The following is a 23725-nucleotide window of genomic DNA, read 5'->3' on the forward strand; positions in this document are numbered from 1 at the left end:
CTCTGCCATGATGGGCCCCGTGAGTGAGCATAAAGCTTTCCTAAGTGAAACTTACTTGGTTTTGGCACAGTTCTTCAAAGGAGCCCTTAACCCCAATTTTGGCGGCAAATGAGGGAAGCGCCTCTGGGTCAGGAACCACCACTGCTACTAAGGATGACTATGGAAAGGAAACAAGGCCTGTGAGAACTCTTATCATGGTGTCTCCCAGTGAGTACAGAAAACAGGATCATACAGTGTTTACCCGAAAACGAGACCTCGCCAGACCATCAGCTCTAATGCATCTTTTGGAGCAACAATTGATATAAGACCCGGTATTATTATTATATATTATACCTGGTCTTATATTAAAATAAGACCCGGTCTTATGTTATATAAGACCGGGTCTTTTATTAAAATAAAGCCGGGTCTTATATTAATTTTTGCTCCAAAAGACACATTAGAGCTGATGGTCCGGCTAAGTCTTATTTCTGGGGAAACACGGTATCATTGAAACAGATATCCCAAGACTTCAAATTCAGTACTAATGTCCTCTTTTCTCAGCATATATTTCAAACTCTCATAGAACTCTACTCCCATTTCCCCAGTCATCAATCTCTTTACAAAGATGTTCTATCAAATTTGATTGTTCATAAAGAGGTGATGTTCAATATTAAGCTTACAGCATCTCTGGCCTGTCCATATGAACCCTCCTCATTCCCCAAAAGCTAAGTTTAAGTACACTGTATATAAAACAGCTTGTATCAGAGGACCTCTTATTGTAGTGGAAACTTAGTGAAACATAGGGCTCCCTTTTATTGGATGGCTACCCTTTAACTGTTTTAACAAGTCTTATTCACAGTCTATCACAGTTTCAAAAAAAGAAAAAAAATTTTGTTGTTTTGCTTTGTTTTTCATTTATATTGTGTTTTTTGAAGTTTGGAATGTGGCTTCATTTCTTCAGTATTAAAAGCTCGGATCTTCTTATCTTAAACCCACCTGTACAGATTTCTTGTAGCTATAGAAATCAGTATGATCTGTGCCTGAAAATGGCTATTGTAAAAATAATACATTACCCGTAAACTTTCTCCGTGTACGAAAATCTGCAGCACTGCTCTACTCCTGATGTAGATATTTTCTATCTTCTCTGGAGCAATGTATTCTCCCTGGGCCAACTTGAAAATGTTCTTTTTACGGTCAATGATCTTCAGAGTTCCATTCTATATGAGACAGACAGATAACAGCGTCAGTGTTTTTGAGTCCTATGATTGGTGTCAGTGGAGTGTATTTCTTCTTTAAACTTGACTTTGCCAGAGACTTTTGAACAATGTTTCATTTCTCTTCCTTGGCTTTGGGGAAAGGGGAAGGAAACCATTTCCAGCAATAATCTATCTACATTGCATGTCAATATGGAGAATCAATGTGCACCCTGAGAAAAAGTCCCTAGGACCTGCTAGAGCCATATAAATGGTTTCCTCATGTATTGAAGAAATTTTGCAGCTCTAAATTTCTAATAACTTAATTTCCAATTATTCTATTTCCAGAACTCCCAGAAATAGGGAGGAAATTGTCTTTTATTAAGAATTTTGAATCTGTTCGATTCCCTCCCCACTCCAACTCCCTGTTATGAATCTCTCCTGTTAGATTCCGGAGCAGGCTAACACAGCTCCAGTGTGCCAATGCTAATCAAGCAAGTCAATAATTGTGCTCGTTGTGCTTGTTGGGACAATAGCAGGGCTGGGAAGGTTTCTCTGACCAGCCACCAGAGGTCATTGGCAGCTTCATTTGAGCTCACTGGTCTGAGGAGCATAGATTCTTAGGGATTTGAATTACAGAATTAGGATGAGTGGCAAATACAATCCATATGGTCACACCCTAAATAGGGCATTAGACTGAGCCAACCCTGAAACCATCAACAAGGCTGACTCAAGAAATTGAATTTCTAGTGATGTCAATGAATTTGAACTTATTTTAAATTTAAAAAAAAAGAAAGAAAAAAAGAAATTAGCCATCAATTCAGCCTAACAGACATTATCTGAAAGTGATTAATGAGGCTCAGCCCTTTATAACTCTAGTGTGGGAACACATGTATTGCCTACATCCTATGTTTATTAGAGCAGAGAACACTTATACAGAAACAGATATGTTAACAAGATGCTACTACACTGAACTCTACAAAAAACATCATTAGGACCAGTGTTCCCTGAGTTCTTTCCAATGTTCTTTGATTGTCACTTAAATCTTGAGAATATTGAGCCAGAAAGGAGTTTGAAGATCTGGTTACTTTCCTACTCCCCCAGCACACAGTAGACAAAAACTTTTCAGAGAGGATGCTGTTTGGAAAATTCCCTGCAGGGGTTCTAAGGCTCCGCCACTATGACACAATTTCTTCTCTTCTTAAAAAAGACAGAGACTACTGCTAATCGTTTATCAGCAAGCTATGCTTACAAAAGGTCTCCAGGTCTTCCACAGAGATATTGTAAAGGTCACTGAGAGGCAAAACCTAACCTCTGCATACATCTAGTTTAGAAATCTGCTTCTGTGTTTTAATAAGTCTCTCTATATGAAGTAGAAAGAAACGCATCCCTTTGAAACTCTTAAAAGGCAAATGTTACAGGCCTATGGAGTCATCAAATCACAATTTCTGCCTCAAGAAAAGTAAACAAACGAAACAAAAACAATATTACTACACTCTTCCCTGGAAAAATCACTTAATTTTCCTTTGGCTGTGAGCAAATCTATCCCATTGTTCACGGAGCCGTGCCAGCTCAGCTGATTAGCCTCCTCGCATCTCTACCTATCTTGTTCGTAAGCAGATGGTTCTTCCTAGTCTAGCAGTATAGACTCCCAAAAGTTTTGAAGAAACACCCACCGGGAGCCAGCGACCAATGTCTCCTGTGTGAAGCCAGCCATCCTTGTCCAGCGCTTCCTCTGTCTTCTCAGGGTCCTTCAGGTATCCTTTGAACACATTGGTCCCCTTGATGCAGACCTGCACATAAGATGGTCCACGGTGGTGGCAATAGCAAACGCTGCTACCCCCAGCATGGGTACTTTACAAAACACCTGCTCCCACCCTTTAAACCATTTGGTGGTTCCCACTACAGTGTGAAGAGCACCAGATTTTAATCCCTATTGTACGGGAATCAGAAAGAGAGCTTCCAAGACATTCAATTCCTTGCTCCAGATCTCAAAACAATCAAACCCAAGCGTGCTCACAATTGTGTGCTCTCCTGAGGCAAACATCCCACCATGACTGTCTGGACATGCCTACCGGGCACAACCGACCCACCTCGCCTTCATTATTCACTGAAAAGTAGTTCATGTCTGGCACATCTTCCAGCTTCACATGATTGCAAGCGAGGGGGACTCCAACATGGCCTAGAACACACCACACTGATCAGCTGGGAAACCATCAGCAGCGAGAAGTCTAGGCATAGTTCACAGATATTTATGGATTGGCTCTAAAAACATAAGACTGAAAAATAATCTGCCAAAGTAGGAAGGTCTGGAGCAATACCTGAGATTGGCCTTTGCCACATTTATCCAAAGCACTGAGGTAATCTAAACTCAAAAGTCCAAGTTCAGTTAGAACCTTTCTCCCAACCACTGTACCTCCTGTCCAGTAGGTGGAGAACCTACCTGGTGTCCAGTCCCCAGGTAATGTAAATGTACAGCCAGCAGTGCATTCTGTTTGACCATAAGCTTCAAACACCTGGGGAAACCAACGAAGGGCTTTGAGACTGACTCAAGATAAAGCATGAGCTGGCTGGCCATGCCTTATGGCAAGACAAGGTCTCTGCGGGTTGGAGGACACTTAGTGTCTACTAAGTCATTACAACTAGGAGTTTAGAAACAGACCAAAGTATGGAAATTTATACAATATTTTGGGAAGTGTGGCACTTCTAGTCAATGGAAAAATATGAGTTTTTCATTTAGTGATGTGTAACCCAATGGCAACTGGACTTGATCCTGGGCAATGGAGCACATCTGATAGAACTGAAGTAGCATTTTTTAAGGGAAAAAGCTCTAACTGTGGTATAGAACAGGAGTTGGCAGGATTCTTCTGTATTGGACCAGGTAGTAAAATTTTGGCTTTGTGAGCCACGTGGTCTCTGTCTTAACAACTTAACTCTGCCAATGCAGCATGAAAGCAGCACTAGACAGTGCATAAGTAAATAGCCATGGCTGTGTTCCACTAAAATTTTACTTTTACAAAAACAGGCAATAGGCCAGATTTCGCCAGTGTTGCAGTTTGCCAATGGCTGTGAGAGAGGATAATCTTGACTGGAGAGAGGCTGGTGGAAGGAAAGAAGGGCATAGGCTACTACAATGGGTGTGTGGCTTGTGATAAGCAGAACTGGTAGACATAGAGAGGAAGGCATTTCTGGGAGGGATGTGAGAACAGGAACATCTGATCTATTCTATTGGTTTTGGGGGCTGAGGGAAAGGAAAGTATTAAGAATGGCCAACAGGGTACTCATTTGAAAAACTAGAGGACCTCTGGCCTTGGCATCAACACAGAATATTTTTTGATAATGCTTATATGAGTGTGGGCCACTCTGAACATGAGGTTGTGAGTGCTCAGCGTCACGCTGTGAGTGCTGGCTGAATGAACTAGTTAGCTATTTGGGGAAAACACAAAAGAATAAAAGACAATATCTATGCCCCAGCCCTTGCACTGAATTTCAATGGGGCAGATTAATTGAGAAAAAGTAAAATCATAAGATTACCAAAAACTATGGATGAAAACAGTTTTATGAAATACTGGGGGTTAGGAAATCCTGTCTAAGCAATTTAAAAACTATATAGGAAAGATCAATCCAATCTAACTATTACGCATAAACATTTGAAACTGTGCAATACATAAGGCAAAGATGAGACTAGGAAAAATATTTCTAACATGACAAAGATTAGTATTATTACCATATGAGGAACTCTTAGAAAGCAATGTGGAAGAGAACCAAATTATCCTTTGCCTATTTTTCTACAGACAAGTAATAGAATAATTCATGGAAGAAATACAAATGCTGATAAGCAGTAGAAAAGAGCTTCAGTGTTAATAAAAAACACAAAACTGCAGTAAGGTTTTTCATGTATCTGATGGACTAAGATTTAAATGACTGACAAAGCTGGTCACTGGCAAGACTGCATTATTTGCAGAAATCTATAAAAAAAGACAAGATCTTACTGGAGGGAAGTTTGATAAATCTGCGTTAATGTGAAAAAAACAAAACAAAACCAAAACATGTACTTTGACCCAACCTTCCCTACTTGTAGGGATTTATCCCAAATTGATAATTGCATACACATTAAAGGTATCCTTATGATTTCATGGAATATAACGGGGGAAAATATGGTAAGCAACGCAGTGTCTATCAATAGGAGACTAGTTACTTCCAAAACCATTAAAATAATGTAGATCTTTATTTGACAAGGAACAGTGTTGATGGGGCACTGTTTAACAAGAATTTTAGAACACAGATGCCATTTATGGAAAGGTTTCCATACACAGATGCATAAAAGGCAACCAGAAGGATATTTTTTCCTGAATTTGAGACTTTGGGTGACTTTCTCCTTGGCACTTTTCAGTTGTGTTTTCACTGTTAATTGAACAATGAGCCTTATTTGTACAAATGTGAAATAAGCTATCTTCAAAGGTGTTAGGCTTACCGGACATCCCAATGCTGCCCGGAGGAACGTCAAGACAGAAGAGGAGATGGGGGCGGCTCCAGTAACCATGATGTGAACTTTCCCGCCCAGGTTGGCCTGTTCAGGAGAAACGAGACCTGCTGAAGCATATCCCCTTGGTTTCAGCTTCCTCCATTGCAAAATGGGTAGAATAACCTACACACTGTTTTTGTGAGAATTAAACATGGTAATCTACAAAGCACTTAGGGCCTGGCATTGTGGAACAAACACTTAAAATATTGACTATTTTTATCACAATCATCCATAGCTGGGACTAGATCTGAATATGTATATATTTAATTTCCTCAGATAATTTGTATCTTGGGTCTCTTCGAATTACTTACAATCTCAACAGACCACCTACAAGAACAAGAGGGTGTGCTAGAACTGAAGTAAAATCCATTTTTTGATTTTTGACCAATTTCCTGTAGTGACAAAGTTATCCAAGAGAGATCTCAAATGGTGAGTGAACACAGAACGTACGAAAGGATCTCCAATTAAAGAGACGCTTGACCATCACAGGAAAAGCAAAATATGCTGAGACAGTGGGCAGCCTAGATATTTGCCTGGCTCTGTCCAGTACCCACCCAACCTACCTGGATCTTTGAAAAGATGAACTTGTCCCACACACTGTTGCGTCTGATGATACCCCTTTTCACTTCACTGAATTTACTGGCAATAGCCAAGTTCAACACGAACTTCTTAAAGGGTGTCTTGGCTTCATTTTGAACCTGCAGAGTGATAACTCCTTTTAGTTGGAAACCTATTTGAGATACTCACCAAGGCTCATCAGTGACAAGAGATGATGCCTTCTAGCTTCATAAGGAAGTGGCTCTCATTCATGAACTGGTTGGCTGAATAATGATGAGCCCAGAGAATTATGTCCACAGTAAGAAAGAAGTGAACTCAGTACATCCATATAGAGCCTCAGCACCTCCAGATTCCTCATTCTTGGCAAACAGCTTTGACAACTGAGATAAGCATATCCTCAAAAGACAGTCAGCATGTACCTACAACGTCACCTGGGATTGCTAGATGAAAAACATCTCAATGGCCAGCACCCTTAGGGTTTTGGATTTAGTATATCAAAAAAGAGCCTAGGAGTCTGACTTTTGAAATAAGTGTCACTTCTCCCACCCTTTGCCCCTCTGATGCTTACATAGACTAGATTTGGAGAAATACCACCTTTCTCTATTACTACAATTCCCTTAGTCTCAGCATAGAAAACACAACAGACTTTCCTACTTAGATCACTTCCAGACTTAATTCTTACACAATTTTCTAAGCTCTCATGATTTCCCTAGTCTCCATGACTCTGGTCTCATCGTGACTCTATAACCCATCAACCACACTCTTGCCAAAGGAGAGCTTTGCCAGTACAACTCGAAGAAAGCCACCTTATTTACAAAATCAAATCCTGAATCCCCTTTTCTGGCCTTCAGGGCTCCATCCTACTCCCATTCCTGGGCCTTCAGTCAAACGAGATTGCATGTCTTCACCCTCTAATGCCAACTGTGCTCTAGACTCTGGAATCTACTTATGCCTGTACCATCATTTTGCCAATATCTCACCATCTGTCTCCAAGACCTACACTCAGATGCTGCCTCCATTATGCTATTATGACACCTCTCTCATCCTTTAAGATATTTACCTTTCTTCAACATTCACAAGACTCCCCCTAACAAGTCACTGACAAGAGCCAGAATTTAGAGACTCATGCTAATAAAGTCCTCCATTTTTAAAATAAGTTGAACTGTGTGTTAATACTATATTATAAAATAGCTATCTCTCCCAAATCAAAAATGTCCAACAAATGGACAAAAATCATAACAACAACCAAATCTAATAATCCTATCACATGGTGAGGAAACTGTTAGAATTGTTAACGAGTCTGATAGAAACCAAGATTTTCAATGTCCAGGGATCATCTGTGTACTGGAATGTTGCCTGTCCTGTCATGGGAGCCCCAGGATAGCACTTGGTGAGATTCACAAGTGTGAAGAAGAATTCTAGAATCTCAGAATCAGGGGCCAAACCTGGGAAGAATGGCCATGTGTTACTTCTTCAAGGCTCCCATGTCTGTGGGATTATGAGGTGATTGGGCTCACAGTTATATTGCCTGGGTTCAAATTCCAGTTCCAAGAACTTCTTGGAGAAATTAGCCAAACCAAGACTTGGGTGAGAATCATATAAGATGAACTTGAGACATTTTATGCCAGAAAGCAATGAAGCTATCCAAGACTGCTGGGGTCATGTCAAAAGGACACACAAGCAACATGGTGGGGCTCCCAACTTCTAAATGAGAAAATTTGAACACCAAGAAGAATGACTGAAATGGATTAAATACACAAATCACGAGTTCATAATATACCAAGAAAATAATCTCATTGGCCAGTTTTGAAAATCGCTGAGGCACCAATTCATCCTTTTGAAGACTGATAAATAAAGGAAAAGAATGAAATATTTTTTATGCCTTTATGAAAGAATCTCAGCTACTTAATGCAGGAGAAATGATTGAATTAGAGAGAAAAATCTCCACTTTGTAATCTCTAATGAAAAACAGAGCACTGACTAATGACAGTCAAAATGATTATGTGACAATCTGATTCTGGCCTGACCTCTTATTAGATATGAACCTGGGCAAGTTCTTTAACCTCTGAGGCTGAGTCTCCTCATCTGTACGTTAAGGTGCGATTTCCTGTGTTTTTGGGAGGATTAGATGATGGGATGCATTTGAAAAGTTTACCATGGGGACTCAGCAAGAAGCTCAATAACCAGTAGCTGTTATGAAATCAGGGTAACAACTTCTTAGGAGTTGGCTAAATGTTGAGGGGCTCCCCAAGTTTCTGAATTGACCTCTTTCTCCAAATCAGGTCTAAGTAATCTCAACCAGAGGAAAGGGGATTTCATTTACTATGGTTTTCAGTTGCATTTGTCAATGGGCCTGTAAGTAGACGCTTGTAGGCAGTGGGAGGGTGGAAGCGGACACATTTCTTAGCAACATAGAATCCCTAAGAGCCTCAGTCCAGCCTGAGCCACAGACAGTTCCTTCATCTCAGGGACAGCCCAACAGAAGCATAGTTACTACCTTATCGTAGATCCTGTTAAGGAGCCGAGGGACCACAGGAAACACTGTGGGCTGCAGAGTCTTCATGTCATCGGGCAGCAATCGAATATCTCCTTGGAAAAACCCAACTTTGGCTCCACAAGTGTACACAACAAACTGAAAGCAAAACCAAAGAATAGGGCTCAGAGCCAAAGGACCACTTCAGGTGGGGCCTATCTTGGATAGAATCGAAGAACTGAGCGGATGTCCCTAGGCACTTTTCTCTCTATAGCATCCCCCATCCTTAACATTTCAGGTACCCAGAACTCTGAGCGCCTACCTCAAGACAGGATGGAAACTCATTTCTGCTGAGGTGACAGGATAGGTAAGACAGATTGAGAGACCGACGGCCAACCCCTACTCTATCCACAGCTCTTAGGGTAACAACCGAAGACATCACCCTTTGTGAGAGACCATTCTTTAGTTTCTGGTTTTTAATGGCAGCACTGGGGCTTAAGCTGTTCCTTAGGACATTCGTGCTCTTGATGTATAAAGCCTGGACAATCTGGACAATGTTTTTGAGCAATGACACCAAGAAATTGGCTGCTAAGTGGATGTTGAACTCAAGCTCATCATCTATCATCTTCACGCAATGGCCACTGCCAGACACAGCGCCTTCCCCATCTGGAACTTGACCGTGGATTTCACTTCATTGACTTTGGCCACCACATTTTCATTGTGGGTCAGCAAGGAAGGGAACTTGTCGGACTTATTCAAGCCTGGGCCCAGGATTCGTGGAATCTGCTTGATCAGAGACTCTGAAACCAAAAGGGCATCATACTTCTTGGTCAGCTTCCTGGTCAGTTTCTTAGTCGTGTTGTGTTTCTTCAGTGCCTCGATGTCCATGTAGAGGATATCCACAGCCTGGGCCTCGTCATTGTGCTGCTGGTCCCCCAGAACACATACGGAGAACATGGGGCAGGGATTGGATGTTAGCCCGATGGTGCCCCAGAAGCATTTGTCCTTCTGAGGGCCATAGTTCTTCAAGCTGATCTACAACTCCACTGTCTCCAAAAACTTCTGGCACTTGCATTGGTTCCAATGCAGGACTTCTGGCTGCACCTCTCAGAGGATGTTATGAAAGACTTTGCTGCTCATGGTGCATTTTAGTGCTACAGCACTAAGAGAAAACACCGCTGATTAAACTAGGACATGCCTATACTGGTGAGACTGTCTCAATTTCATAAGCGTTAAAAGGTGAAAAAATACGCTATTAGAATCAGTATTTTATTAATCAGCACTTTAGCCCAAGGAACTGGATCTTTTATTTTTGCATTTCATGCATCAACAAATAAGCTGGTCGAAGAGGTGTTTAAGGGGCAAGCAGAGAGAGGATTTTCCATCCATACTACCACCTGTGTTTTGGAAAGGCCAGCACTGCTTTCAGTCCTTAAATCAGCCTCAGACTAACTTGAAAAGCCTTTCCACTCACAGACGGTCAGCTCTCCTTTGGCACACATGATCCTGAATGGCTCCACCTTATTTCTACACACCCAGGACATCTTATCAGGATCAAATACCCCCTCTTTACCTCTCTGTGGAGAGTTTCCTTTTATCCAATCCAAGGTCTTTTCAAAATTTGGAACCAAAATAAAATTAAAAGGAAAAAAGTGTCCCTACCAGCTCAGAATTAAGAGTTGATAGTAAGCTTCAGACTACGACCGCACTAGACTCACAGGTACGCAGTGTGAAGGCAGGAGCAATCATTAGCTCCATTGGGCACACAAAATTAACAGGAAGGCTCCACAGAAAGTGAGGGGTAATGACAGGATTCAGACATAGCTGTGCCAACTTCCTACCTGTGCCCTTCACGTTAGAGAAAGGACCATAAATGTTGTATAGTCGCCTTTGGAATAAACGTGGGACTAGCCAGTCAGGACTCCCTTTCCACATACCTGCTAAGAACACAGAGCACTCACCTGTACAATCCTCTCAAACATATGAGCCAAGGGGAGGTAAGATATGGTCACATCCTCAGGGGTGGGCTCAAAGGTATACTAGAGATCAGGAACGAAGAGGAAACAACATTGGATTAATGCCTCTTCCAAAGGAGATTTAAGAACTACATCTATTAACTGTAGTTAATAATACTCTATTGTATATTTGAAAGTTGCTAAGAGAGTAGATCTTAAAAGTTCTCATCCCAAGAAAAAGGAATTGGTAACTATGTGTGGTGATGGACGTTAACTAGACTTATTTGAGGATCGTTTTGCAATATATACAAATATTGAATATTGCAATATATACAAATATTGAATTTGTATATATTCAATATACAAATATTGAATCATGATGTGGTACACCTGAAACTAATATAATGTTAGATGTCAATTCTAACTCAATTGAAATTTAAAAAACAGTTTAAAAACTACTTCTTCCCAGGAGTGCCACATACAGTTGTCCAGGTAAGGCACTGCCTAACTCTAAGAGGTGCCCTTAACTGCGCTGAACGTAGAGGTCTGCAGCAAACCTGAAAGACTAAGGGTGGAAAATACACAGTCCTCCAGACAAAAATGCAGAAGTATTTGTCCACACTCAGGCCCTTAACCTGTTTTTTATTTCATTTGTTTTCCTCTCTGCCTCTTCTAACTTCAAGATTAAAATCTTTTGACAGATTCACATTTTAATGAGGATCTCTTTTCCAATTGACCACTGACCTCCACACATCTGAGAAAAGCAGCAGAATTTGAAATAACGTTTTCATGGGTTATCATGGCTCCTTTGGGGTTACCTGTAGAATACAAGAGGTGGAGAGAAAGATCCTTTTTATAGCTCATAGGTAGCTTTGGCTTTGAAATAAGAAGCTACATTCAATTGGTTCTGTTCCAGAGAGCCAAGAGCTTCTCCTGTCACTCTCTGATTCTGAGTCGATGATATATGACTCTGTTTACACATGATTAAGGCCCACAAAGATTCTACTGCTGACAACCTTCTACTACCACGCAGGGCACAGCCATGATTTCAGATAGCAATACAGTCGAAAAAGGAATCCAAGTAATCTCCTCTCCTTGTGCTGTTTTTATGTTGAAGACTTCAGATTTAATAATATTACCTAGCTATCACCTTATAAACGGGGCACAATGAAAAGGATGTAACTGTAGGCCACTATGGGCAACATTATAAGCTAATAAGGTTCTAATATACAGGTATCTCCAGGTGGGGATGGGGGAGCGCACAGTGATCTGTGTACAACTGTTACTATGTTACCTTGAGTGATCATTCTAGGGGTGTCAGATTGAGAGAGTGGTGGGTTGGGGAAGAAAGTTGACTTTCTGATGCCATCTTTAAGTCCCCTGAAATCCATAGCATGTAAACACCTCCCAGTATGTTCAATGAAGTTTATTTGCTTACGCTTCCAGTTTTCTATTTGGGGATCTATACTCAAAAACCTTAGGCTATAAGCCCTTAAGTATAGGGCTCATTGTAGGGTATAGTTACCAGCTTATCAGTGGTTAGTGTCTCAAGCCATAGTTTTGGCTGACCAGGGGCCTCTAGGACAGCTTCATGGGCACTGACCTGTGGTCCCACTGGTGAAGCAGATGAGTCCTAGGTCTTCTGGTCTAGGAGGCTGGAGGGGGAAGCACAAGAGGTTAGTCTACCGTGATCTTTGCAAGCTGAATGTGCAAGATTCAAATATGAGCAGAAGAAAACTTACCACGGGTTTTCTGAAGTTCTCTTTGCCTAGATTCTACATGAACAGAAAGCCAAAAAAGAAAGACATTAGTTCAAATGGGTAGACTTATGACAAATACAGCCCTCTCTTTCCCTTTTCCATAAGAGCATATCTGTGGACTCTTATATATAACCAAAGTTCCAACTGGATCAGGCCCAGAAGCCTCAGAGAGGAGCATAAGGTTTATCTAGAATACAAACCTTAAGAGGGCAAATCCCGAATGTCCAAACTTACCACCATACTCTTAAGACTCAGTCATCTAGGATCATTGCTAAATCTTTTTGAATAAGATGAAAAGTTGCTGTTTCAAGGTTTACTACATTCCAGTCACTCTCCTGGACACGTTATAAATATTAACTCAGTTAACTCTTTACAGTAACTCCTCTATGAGGCACGGACTATTTTATCCTCATTTTACTTAAAGGGAAAGGGAGATGTGGAGAAACTTACCCAAGATTAGCTAACTAAGGCTAGAACATGAACCCAGGAATCCTAGCTCTAGGACCATCTTCTTAACTACCACTAACCTCTGTATTTATAAATGCCCTACTTAGAAGGCTGTGCACAATGGCTACAGACTTTCTCATCCCCTAGCATGGTTTCTGAGTTGTCTTGGGGAAATTATTCTCAAAGTCTCACAGCATGAGTCTCATTTTCTTGTTTCATGCCACCCCTGGAGAGCAGCAGCCTGTACTCTAGTGTAGATATCCTGCAAGCTGCCCATGGTGTCACACCAGCCTTTGATCTGGGACTTGAGTTTCAGACAGACTATTACCTCAGCCTCAGAGAAGGATAAGATCTCAATTCCACTTTTCTCCCCTCTTTGCTTCAGTTCACCCTCAAAGGGATCCATGAGGATGATCATTTTCAGGCCTGGGATAAGATCCTTCTCCACATTTCCTATCAGGATCGATGCCTTTTGGGGGGTATCACAGATCACCGTGGCAATCTCAGCTGAAATCAGAAACAGAGCTAGAGGTCATCTGCCTGCTTGGCTACGTACCTGACGGTCTTACAAGAAGGAACAGATTTTTGAAAATTTCCAAGCTAGGGGGTCCTCAAAGGATATTATGTCTGCAAATCATATTTATAACGCATAAAAGCTGAAATGTTCCATTGATAATAAATGAGCTTAATTGAAACAGTAATGTAGAGTTTTCTTACAAGCTGCCGGCAGAGTTTATAGTTTCTAGAGAAGCCACCAAATTCCTTCTGCTTAAGAATACAGACAAGGAGTGTGAATCACTTAGTGGTGGTCCTGTCAATGTGTTTTATTTGGGGGCGGGGATTAGAAGAGAGGGAGGGTCTAATGGTATTTTAGCAGACAAGCAGTTTATGATTCTAAATATTAGCATTTGCTTTGATACTTCTTTACACAAATAGAAAACTTCTGATTGTGTCTATAGTTCAACTGGATCTACTCATTTAATCTACTAGTTCTGTGACAGAAAGTAATATCTTGGATATGTGAAAGGGCTGTTACTTGCCCATTGAACTTGCACTTGTTTCCTTAACAAAGACACTTTTTTCTGCAGACTCACTATGGACCTTGGTACATAGTGGTTAAGTGTACGGACTTAGATGAATAAGAATAGGAAATTAAATCTGTCCTTTCACAGTGATTTAGTCACTCACTCTGGCCTTTCATCCAGTGTGGCTAAAGTAAATAGTCTCATCTCTAAACTACATTGTCATACTATGTCACCTTACAGCATTTCATTGACTCCTCCCTCTGTGCATATAGCTGCTGCATGGACATCTTGCAAATTATGTCCTAGGTACCACAGGACAAGAAAGACTGGTCCGTTGTCCTAGTCACAGTATTCCACATCTGCTAACAAACGCAGATCTTGAGGAATTGCTCAGCATTAAGAAAGAAGCAAGTGATAATGTAAGAGCAAAGTTTTACCCTTGTTGATAATGTATATGACGGCTTCTGCTCCCAGGGTATCATACAGGGGGACGGCTACCATGGAGTACGTATAACAAGCTAGCTCAGAGATGATCCACTGTAGGAGACAAGTTCACGTAAGGACTGGGGAACACGTTGGAAAGCAAAGGTATTCATTTAGTCATTTAGCCAACAAATTCTTATTGGATTACTTTGTATTTAAAAAATCACTGTGGGGCCCTAGGGACTGCCACGGCTAATGCCACAAAGTACAGTAAAATAAAGGAGATAAGATAGGCACAGAGACAACGAAAATACAAAGGTAGACCAAGATACAAAGGTGGAGGGTGATAAGTTCTATCCATATGAAGTGTGGAAACCATTAGGGAGTTCTGAGGAGGCAGAGGTCACTTTCAGGGGTGGGGTTAAGACTACCTGGGATTACTTTGGGGAAAGTGATGAAAATTGAGCAGGGCTTTGAAGGACTGGTAAGATTTGGTTATGGAGGTAGAGGGCAGAGAAGGCATTTAGGGAATGAAGAAAGAAAGAAAGGATAACAAGACATCTCTGTACATACATCAGGAAGCATGAAGAGTGACAGGAAATGAGTTGGAAGGTGGATCAGAACTTGCTAATGGGAATCCTGAAATGACAGTCTAGGTGTTACAGGCTGAATTGAAGCCCTAACCCCCAATGCCACTGATTTGGACAAGAGGGTCTTCAACCTTAAGGTAATTAAGGTTAAGTGAGATCATAGGGTGGACCCTAATCCAATATGATTAGTGTCACATTAATAAGACGAAGAGACACCAGAGATGACAGAGCAAAGGCCATGTGAGGACACAGTGAGGAGGCAGCCATTTGCAAGCGAAAAAGAGAGGGCTCAGGAGAAACCAAACTGGCTGACACCTTGATCTTGGACTTCCAGCCTCCAGAACTGTGAGGAAATATATTTCTGTTGCGTAAGCCACCTACTTTGTGGTATTTTGTTATGCTGGCCATAGCAGACCAAAACACAAGATTTGATGTGGAGGTCCTAAACTAAAGCCAAGGATATATCTTCTTATTGAGAGCTGGTGTTACAAAGACAGCGTATGTAGATTCACTAAAAAGTGCAGCCAGCGCCCTCTCAGATTTTTGGTTAAGGAGCTGGTTCTAGTGCACATATGTCATCCAACTATTCTGAAGCCTACAAAGACTTTCTCTGAGAATACTGGGTCTAATGACTTAACTTGAACTTGGGGATAAATTTAATTCCAAATATCTTAACCTGATGATTTTAGATGATCTTAATCCAATCATCTAAAATCTGTTTTCAATGGCCTATTTCAGTAGCAATGGATGCCGTGGTTTATTAGTTCAGGAACAACATGCAAGTTCCAATTCTAATTTGAATACATCCCTTTCCAAACATCCTCAAGTTCCTTATAGCTTCCTTATTTGCCTCATGCAACAAACAGACTGACTTAAAGTGACTCTTAATGGGCTGGAAAATAAAGTCCGGTCACCTACTTTAGAGCACTACATAGTCAACAGGGAATTCAGAAGGCCCTGGGTTGTAACTCTTTCCAGTGGAAGACTGTGTAAGAATATAAGATCTTTAAATAGCTTTGGTAAGTCATTAGCAAGTGTCAGAGTCCAGGATTAGAGGTGGGGTTTAGTCTTTAGATTTAGTTCTGACTCATTTCCTTGAGTTAATTGCACTGCAGTTACCTCTGGCCTGTTCTGAGCAAAGATGCCAACAAATTGGTCTGGTGATGGCTTATATCCTTTATGCAACAGACAGGAGCCCAGGTACTCTGCTCGATCAGACACCTATTAAAGAGAGAGAGAAAAAAAAGCAGTCAAGACCTAAAAGAGACCAGGTTTAACTCAGGATATCACATCAGCAAAAGAATCTCTCCCAAACCATGGGCCTGACTTACCTGTTTGTAGGACAGCCATCGGTAGGGCTGGTTTGGTTTTCTATATCCCAAGCAAGGCCCATTGTCTGAAAACATAACGTTAAAAGAAAATCAGCTCCAGTTGCAAATCCTTTGGATCAGAGAAGGCAAAGGGGGGTAGGAAGAGACAAGGCACAAAGGATAAATCTTGGAAGAATTTGAGCTTCTCTTATATGCCAAGGAAATTCAACGGCAGAAAGTACTCAGTTCTCAAAGGCAAAGAGAGTCTTACAAAATGCTCGTGAAACGTTTAGGAAATTCTACAAAGCAGGGGTGGCTCAGTGTTGGCATATGTGACCTCCGTGATAGCAGGCATTCAGAGAAAGCCATGAATATGGACTAGCACACATAACATGAACCAGTAAAAGCCCACAAGTAAACACAAACAGCCTGTACTGGATAATATTGAATTGAGCTTCCTTAAAATTAAAAACAAAAAAAAAAACAGCAACAGATATATGCTCATAAAAATCTAGAAAAATATCAAAATATGACTTGTCAATTTCATCAAATAAACACCATTATTAACACTTCAGTTCCTTTGCATAGTTGTACATGGTTATGTTCATTTGATGTATATATTTGTACTGCTTCCATTCTCTGTTTGATATAAACATTCCCGTGTTGTTATTATTTATTCTCTGTAGAGATTTCAGTGGCCTTACTATGGCCAACCAATGAAGGGTTGGTTCTACTGTAGCTGACTTTCCTCTCATTGTGGATATTTAGATTGTTTCCAAGTTTGATACCTTAAATAATGCTATGATAAATATTTTCAAATTAATCATTTCCGATTTACAATATTTTCTTAAAATAGAGTCTCTAAAATGAAATAACCGGGTTGGGAAGGGGCGGGGGTGGTCAGAATAGCTCAGGTTTTTGATGCCTAACATGACATTGCTTAATAGACCCATTGTGAAAATTTGCTTTTCTACAACTAGGAACATATCAAGTCATAGACACTAAATTGTATCTTTTAAACATGTCTTCTGGTTTGACAGTAAGTTTAAAAAGTTATTACTTTAATATAAGTTTCTTTTTTTTTAAAGATTTCACTGGGGAAGGGGAACAGGACTTTATTGGGGAACAGTGTGTACTTCCAGGCCTTTTTTCCAAGTCAAGTTGTTGTCCTTTCAATCTTAGTTGTGGAGGGGCCATTCAGCTTCAAGTTGTTGTCCTTTCAGTCTTAGTTGTGGAGGGCGCAGCTCAGCTCCAGGTCCAGTTGCCGTTTCTAGTTGCAGGGGGCGCAGGGGAGTCAAACCGGCAACCTTGTGGTTGAGAGGACGTGTTCCAACCAACTGAGCCATCTGGGAGCTCAGTGGCAGCTCAGCTCAAGGTGCCGTGTTCAATCTTAGTTGCAGGGGGCGGAGCCCACCATCCCTTGCGGGACTCGAGGAATCGAACTGGCAACCTTGTGGTTGAGAGCCCACTGGCCCATGTGGGAATCGAACCGGCAGCCTTCGGAGTTAGTAACATGGAGCTCTAACAGCCTGAGCCACCGGGCCAGCCCCCAATATAAGTTTCTTTAACAGCTAGTAAAGTGGGACCTTTTCCTGTGTTTGTTAAATTTTATTTACTCTCATGAATCATCTGTTAATGTACATTGCCTGTTTATATGAGAGTGTCATCTTCTGAGATACCAAGGCTCATTGGAACTACAAGGGCATACACACATGAGGACACACACAGGTGTACACCCATGTATATGTGCCTTCAATATTTTTACAATCATGTCTTACGTTTGATGGTTGAAGAATTAAACTTCTGAACATCTAAACTACTCAGCCTTGTTAAAATGAAAATAAGTGAAGGAACATCCACTTACTAGAGTAAATAGTAATGTCAGCCACAGAAGCCATGGAAGTTGTGAAATGAGGCTATGAAATAAGCTTAACCCGTAGAGATGCTTCCACATCTAAGCCAAAATGAGACCAAGTTATAAATCAAAAAGCGGAAGGGAAAGGAATTTGACATAGAGGCTCTAGCCAGATTGCTGAGAGGAATTCAGGTCTTGCCAAAAGGAAGCATTCAGAGAGAGGGTTACTAGGAATTCAGAGGTAAATATGTGAACTTCCCAGACTAAGTGACAGAGGAAAAAGGAAAGGAAGCAGGAAAGAGATAGCGACTCTGATTAAATAGATATAGAAAAATGAATGAGGAGACTGTCCATAGGAAATGGCAGCCCTTTTTCTTCCTGTTGAAATAGATACGTAAAAGCTCGAGAAGTAGTCTCAGAATGTAATTTCCATAAAGCCAGGCAAGTCCTGTCCTCTTAGATGTTCACAGCCACTGTTGCAGCCCAGAGTGTGTGCCCCCGATGGTCTACCAATGAGATTGTACTAACATCAATCACTAGTGACAGCTACCATTTATAGAATGCTAACTCCATGCTAGGCTCATGCACTCATTTGGTCTTTCCAACTATCATTATCCCCATGGTACTAAGAGTCACGAAGGACTGGGACTGCTTCTTCAAGTCAACTCAGTAAGTGGCAGAGATGATGAATGTGGAAAAAAACATACTGCATCTCCTTATCACTTCCGTATTGATGAACATTCTAGTAGAGGCTATGGCCAAGGAACAAGTCAAGTAATTGGCCCAAAGGGGCACCGACTGAGGTCTCATTAAACTCTGTGCCCTAATCAGCTTCAGCCTAATTAGCTAAAGTCTTAATCAGGCAACAGCCTAGTCTTCGATTAACTTACACAGCTCAGATCTAGTTTCTGTTCTAAGGTATGGTCATGTACAAAGAGACCACCCATGAACAACTTTGCAAAAGTGTTACCCACACTAAACACAGTTGAAATTCTGGCATGCAGACCCCCTCCTCCAAAGTCTTTTTAAAAATTCAGATTCTTAGGTCTCACGGCAGGAATTCTGACTCGTTGAACAAGGTAAAGCTAGAGAATCTATAGTTTAGTCATTACCCACAGGTGATTCTCGTCATGGACCATCCACCGGGTAGGGGTCAAAAGTGCACGTCAGGCTTGATGTATTCAGCCCCAGTTGGGACCAGAAGTGTCATTTTTTTGTGGAAATAGCCAGGCCAGATTTCTCATGTCTACTTATGTAAGAGGCCATTTTAACTTTCTCTGTTTCATTTTAATTTAGTATGGGAAAAGAATTCTAAAGAAGTATCTTATGCCAGAACTAGAACATTTTCTGGTTCTGTCACCGTCAGAATGCCCTTGAACCTCTGAGTCTTCATTTCCTCATTTTAAAAAATAGGAGGGTGTGGGGACAGAGTCCCAGAGAGCAGTTTCCAGGCTCTCGGCCTCACATGGAAAGGTGCCGTCTTGGTTATTAGATGGCCATCAGCTGTAATCAGATGGCCATGTGCTATGGCTGGGAGGCCATCAGCTGTTACCGGTTAGCCATTAGCCACTAATATAACTGCTGTGGCTATGCTAGGGGGTTGGTTGGTTGGCAGAAAAGCAGACGGCGGATTACGGATTATGTGGCTCCTGCTTCCTGTGTCTCCAACCCAGCCGCCAGCAAGAGTATACTGGTATGGTCCCCCTATCCATGGCTCCGTTGGTGTTCCTTTTTGGCCTCACTGTGTCCTGTGTTCTTAGGCGGGGAGCAGGAGCTGAGACCCTGCCTGACACATGGCGCAGTGAGCAGGGTTCCGACCAGGTAAGAATGGTGTCTGACTCTGAGCAGGAGGACCTGTGGCCCCCACACAGTGTGTGGTGCATGGTGGCCACTGTTCTCATGAGCTGGACCACCATGGAGCGGTGAGAGGACATGGATGGTTCTCCAACCAGCATAGGCTGGAGAAAGCGGCCATGTGGGCTGGGAAGTGCTTGCTGAGGCAGCCCAGGTGCGGGACATGTAGTCCCAGGAGGAAACGCTTGCTGAGCCCTCAGTGGAGGATGTGGGTGAGGTCAAGGTTATTCCTCACCCCCAGGTTGGGGAGGACTTGGAGCCCTCACCCTGTGGGGAAGGCACATGTTGTGGGGCCAACACACAGTCCTGGCAAATGACTGAGGACTATGGGGAATTGCCTTCTATCCCTGACTTGATGGACAAGTTGACTGTTTGCTTAGGAACGTACCACCGTGTAGTGGAACTGGTGGATATTTGCTTCCTGTGTCTCGCCTGGCCACCAGCAAGACTGTGGTGCAGGAAGAAAGCTTGTTGGGGTACAGGTGGATGTAGACTTCCTGTGTCTCTCCCGGCTGCCAGTGAGACTGGTGCAGGAAGACCCTTTGTTGGGGCGCTGGCAGATGTTTGCTTTTTTGGGGTCGGGGGAAGGGGAACAGGACTTTATTGGGGAACAGTGTGTACTTGCAGGACTTTTTTCCAAGTCAAGTTGTTGTCCTTTCAATCCTAGTTGTTGTGGAGGGTGCCGTTCAGCTTCAAGTTGTTGTCCTTTCAGTCTTAGTTGTGGAGGGCACAGCTCAGCTCCAGGTCCAGTTGCCGTTGCTAGTTGCAGGGGCCGCAGCCCACCATCCCTTGCGGGAGTCCAACCGGCAACCTTGTGGTTGAGAGGACATGGTCCAACCAACTGAGCCATCCGGGAGCTCAGCGGCAGCTCAGCTCAAGGTGCCATGTTCAATCTTAGTTGCAGGGGGCGGAGCCCACCATCCCTGGTGGGACTCGAGGAATCGAACAGGCAACCTTGTGGTTGAGAGGCCATTGGCCCATGTGGGAATCGAACCGGCGCCTGAGCCACCGGGTCAGCCCCGGATGTTTGCTTTTTGTATGTGGACTGGCAACCGTTGAGAATATGTAAACACCTTGGCTGGGAGCCACTATTGTTCCAGCACAGTACCCTGAGAACCCTGGCTGTGCCCAGGAAGTTTGGCTGTGCCCAGAAAGACTGGCAGTACCTGGAGAAACCCTGGCTGTGCCCAGAAAATAGGTGGACATTGAGGGACAGCCCCTGGGACATTACTTGAACTGGACTGAAATGTTTTCTCGTGAGCTGGGTTCCTGACACAGGACCCCTTGCAGAAGACGCTTGTCGTGTAGATTGTGAGGTGAGACCCTGGAGGGGTGGAGTGTGGGGACAAGAGTGCCAGAGAGCAGTTTCCAGGCTCTCGGTCTCACATGGAAAGGTGAGGGCTCAGTTATTACATGGCCATCAACTGTAATCAGATGACCATCAGCTGTGGCTGGGTGGCCATCAGCTGTTACCGGTTAGCCATTAGCCACTAATATAACTGCCATGGCTAGGCTGGGGGTTGGTTGGTTGGCAGAAAAGTGGACAGTGGATTGCGGATCATGTGCTTCCTGCTTCCTGTGTCTCCAACCCAGCTGCCAGCAAGAGTATGGTGGTATGAACCCCCTATCCATGGGTCCGTTGATGTTCCTTTTTGGCCTCACCATATTCTGCGTTCTTGTGAAGGGAGCGGGAGCTGAGACCCTGCATTACAGAGGGATAGTAAGTAATCCCTGAGGTTTAGGGTGGATTAAGTAGATAATATATGATTAGTACCTGTTGCATAGTTAGCACTAGGCAGGAGTTGGTAGTAAATATTGTCAGTCATAGTTAAAAGCAGACGGGAAGGGAGTGATAAGAGGTCACACAGGCAAATCTATGCCTGTACAGAATGTCACCCCAAAGAAAAAAGATATAGGGAGAGCTGTAAGCTAGTTGTTTTGGAAAGGAAACACACCTAGCATTGTGTTTAATGATTCAAGATATAAATACTGAGGCTTGATATGTTCCAAGTGAATCTACCAAAGCCCACATGGTGTTATTTCTAAGAAAGTCCAAAAGATAATTGCCTTCTGTGATGCTAAGAGTTGCACCATGGGCTCATAATATGGTATTGGGGTCAAGGACAAGGTAAGAAGTCAGGAGACCTAAATGCTAGTTTTGGCTCAGATTCTGCATCCGGGGAATTGCATTTATGAAAAACATATTCCTAAACAAATATAATGTGCCAATGTACTAGTGAGTTAATCAAAACGCTTTTCTACATATTATTGTTGACTCTTTAACAACAACTTGGCAGGGGAGTTCTTGTGGTAACTAAGGAACAGATTCAGAGAGCCAAAGTGGTTAGCACAAGGTCAGACAGCTGGCAATGGAAGAACTGGGTCTCAAACCCAAGGTTGTCCTATGCTGTTTCCTGATGCTGTGATTTTTCTGATTCCTGCAACCATCCTGACACTGTGCTAATGTCCCCTCCATGTTGTAAGTTGGAATTCTATTCAGACCACCACTGGGGGTTTTAGAAGTGAGACAGAGAAGCAGACATATGGACTAAGACCCCATTTTGGTCTTCTTACAGGCAAGATGAGACTACGAGACTTACCAGATACAGCAAGCCCTCTTTGGAAAGCTTCATACATCGTCTTGGCATCTGAGAAGTAGTAACGTAGCAGGTCATTGCTCTTCTCGCGAGCATTCTTTCGTGCTCCTCCCTAAGGCATAAAACCAAGTTTAGGCCAAGCCTGGGTCTCTCCCCACCATTTCTAATCCCTTGTGGGTTGAATTAAAGAGAACATAAATCCTGACCATTGAGATCATAGGGATTACCCCTTTTGTATTCAGTCATTTTTTAAACTTCAAAATTGTAGTATATTCACATCATTGAAACTCAGACTGTCACAGGTACGTTTTTGGCAATCTCTACCCATCCTTCTAGGCATACTACACACAGACACACACATACAAGAGATAATATTATAGTTTTATATCCTTTGACAAAAAGCATATCAAGTTTACACTTCTATAAAATGCATGCTATGTTCCAGGCACTCTGGATGCAAAGTGAGTTAAGACAAAATCGCTGACCATGAGTACCTCAAAAGTGGGAGTCTTTTGAATGGGGGTAGGGTGAGAAGGGAAAAAAACACACAAATATAATATTGTGATATACATGCTATGATAAAAATATATGTTTAGGGAGACTAATAAGGCAATCAATTCTGTATTAAGTAGAAAGGCTGCAGAGAAGAAATGATATTTCAATAGAAACTTTGAAGATAAGTAAGCATTTACCAAAAAGATGTGGTTTTGGTAGAGGAGAGGGTTTGGTAGAGGAGAGGGAAAGAATGATTCGAGTGAAGAAACAGCCTGAATAAAGGCACAGAGGTAAGAAAACACATTGTAGAATTTTGTGGGCGCTAAAGAACAGGGTATTTGAGAAAGAAGGAGTAGCTAGGGATGTGTCTAGAAATGTCAGTTGGAATTACAGGATCAGGCCCTGACATGGATCGTGGAGTTGTAACAGGAGCTACAGGCATGGTCCAACCCTCATGAAAATTAGTCTAGAGAGAAATAGGCATCAATTAAACAAACATACTAAAGGGGCTATAAAAGTATAGGGTAACACATGAGGCTGCCCTCATGTGTAACACATGAGGGTAACAAGACATCTGACTTGTCTAGAATATGAGGGAAGGTTTCCATGAAACATCATATTAAGTCAAGATGTCAAGAATAAGTTCCTTGCCTGGTAAAGGAAGATAGGGTCTTGTTGTCTGTTAT

At 42.3% G+C, this 23725-nt stretch overlaps 1 protein-coding gene and 1 pseudogene across 4 annotated transcripts in view; both read right to left on the minus strand.

Moving 5' to 3' along the window:
• The window catches only part of ACSL5 (acyl-CoA synthetase long chain family member 5), a 46114-nt gene that overhangs the window by 2080 nt on the left and 20309 nt on the right, over window positions 1-23725 (minus strand). For all 3 annotated transcript variants that reach the window (XM_081074093.1, XM_081074092.1, XM_081074094.1), the window contains 17 exons: window positions 22548-22656; window positions 16260-16324; window positions 16048-16149; window positions 14353-14452; window positions 13219-13397; window positions 12426-12458; window positions 12287-12338; window positions 11428-11501; window positions 10690-10767; window positions 8753-8887; window positions 6261-6395; window positions 5647-5742; window positions 3616-3688; window positions 3266-3354; window positions 2849-2965; window positions 1053-1196; window positions 56-157 (listed from right to left, as the gene is read on the minus strand). In XM_081074093.1, coding sequence (XP_080930219.1) covers window positions 56-157; window positions 1053-1196; window positions 2849-2965; window positions 3266-3354; window positions 3616-3688; window positions 5647-5742; window positions 6261-6395; window positions 8753-8887; window positions 10690-10767; window positions 11428-11501; window positions 12287-12338; window positions 12426-12458; window positions 13219-13397; window positions 14353-14452; window positions 16048-16149; window positions 16260-16324; window positions 22548-22656 — 1683 coding nt within the window. The remainder of the gene's footprint in view (window positions 1-55; window positions 158-1052; window positions 1197-2848; window positions 2966-3265; window positions 3355-3615; window positions 3689-5646; window positions 5743-6260; window positions 6396-8752; window positions 8888-10689; window positions 10768-11427; window positions 11502-12286; window positions 12339-12425; window positions 12459-13218; window positions 13398-14352; window positions 14453-16047; window positions 16150-16259; window positions 16325-22547; window positions 22657-23725) is intronic.
• On the minus strand, window positions 9015-10272 carry LOC308508185 (large ribosomal subunit protein uL1-like; annotated as a pseudogene). The gene is made up of 2 exons: window positions 10182-10272; window positions 9015-9834 (listed from the first exon to the last, which is right to left on the minus strand). The product of its transcript is annotated as a large ribosomal subunit protein uL1-like (transcript).

The sequence above is a fragment of the Rhinolophus hipposideros genome (genome assembly GCF_964194185.1).
Source record: "Rhinolophus hipposideros genome assembly, chromosome: 15".
Lineage (NCBI taxonomy): Eukaryota > Metazoa > Chordata > Mammalia > Chiroptera > Rhinolophidae > Rhinolophus > Rhinolophus hipposideros.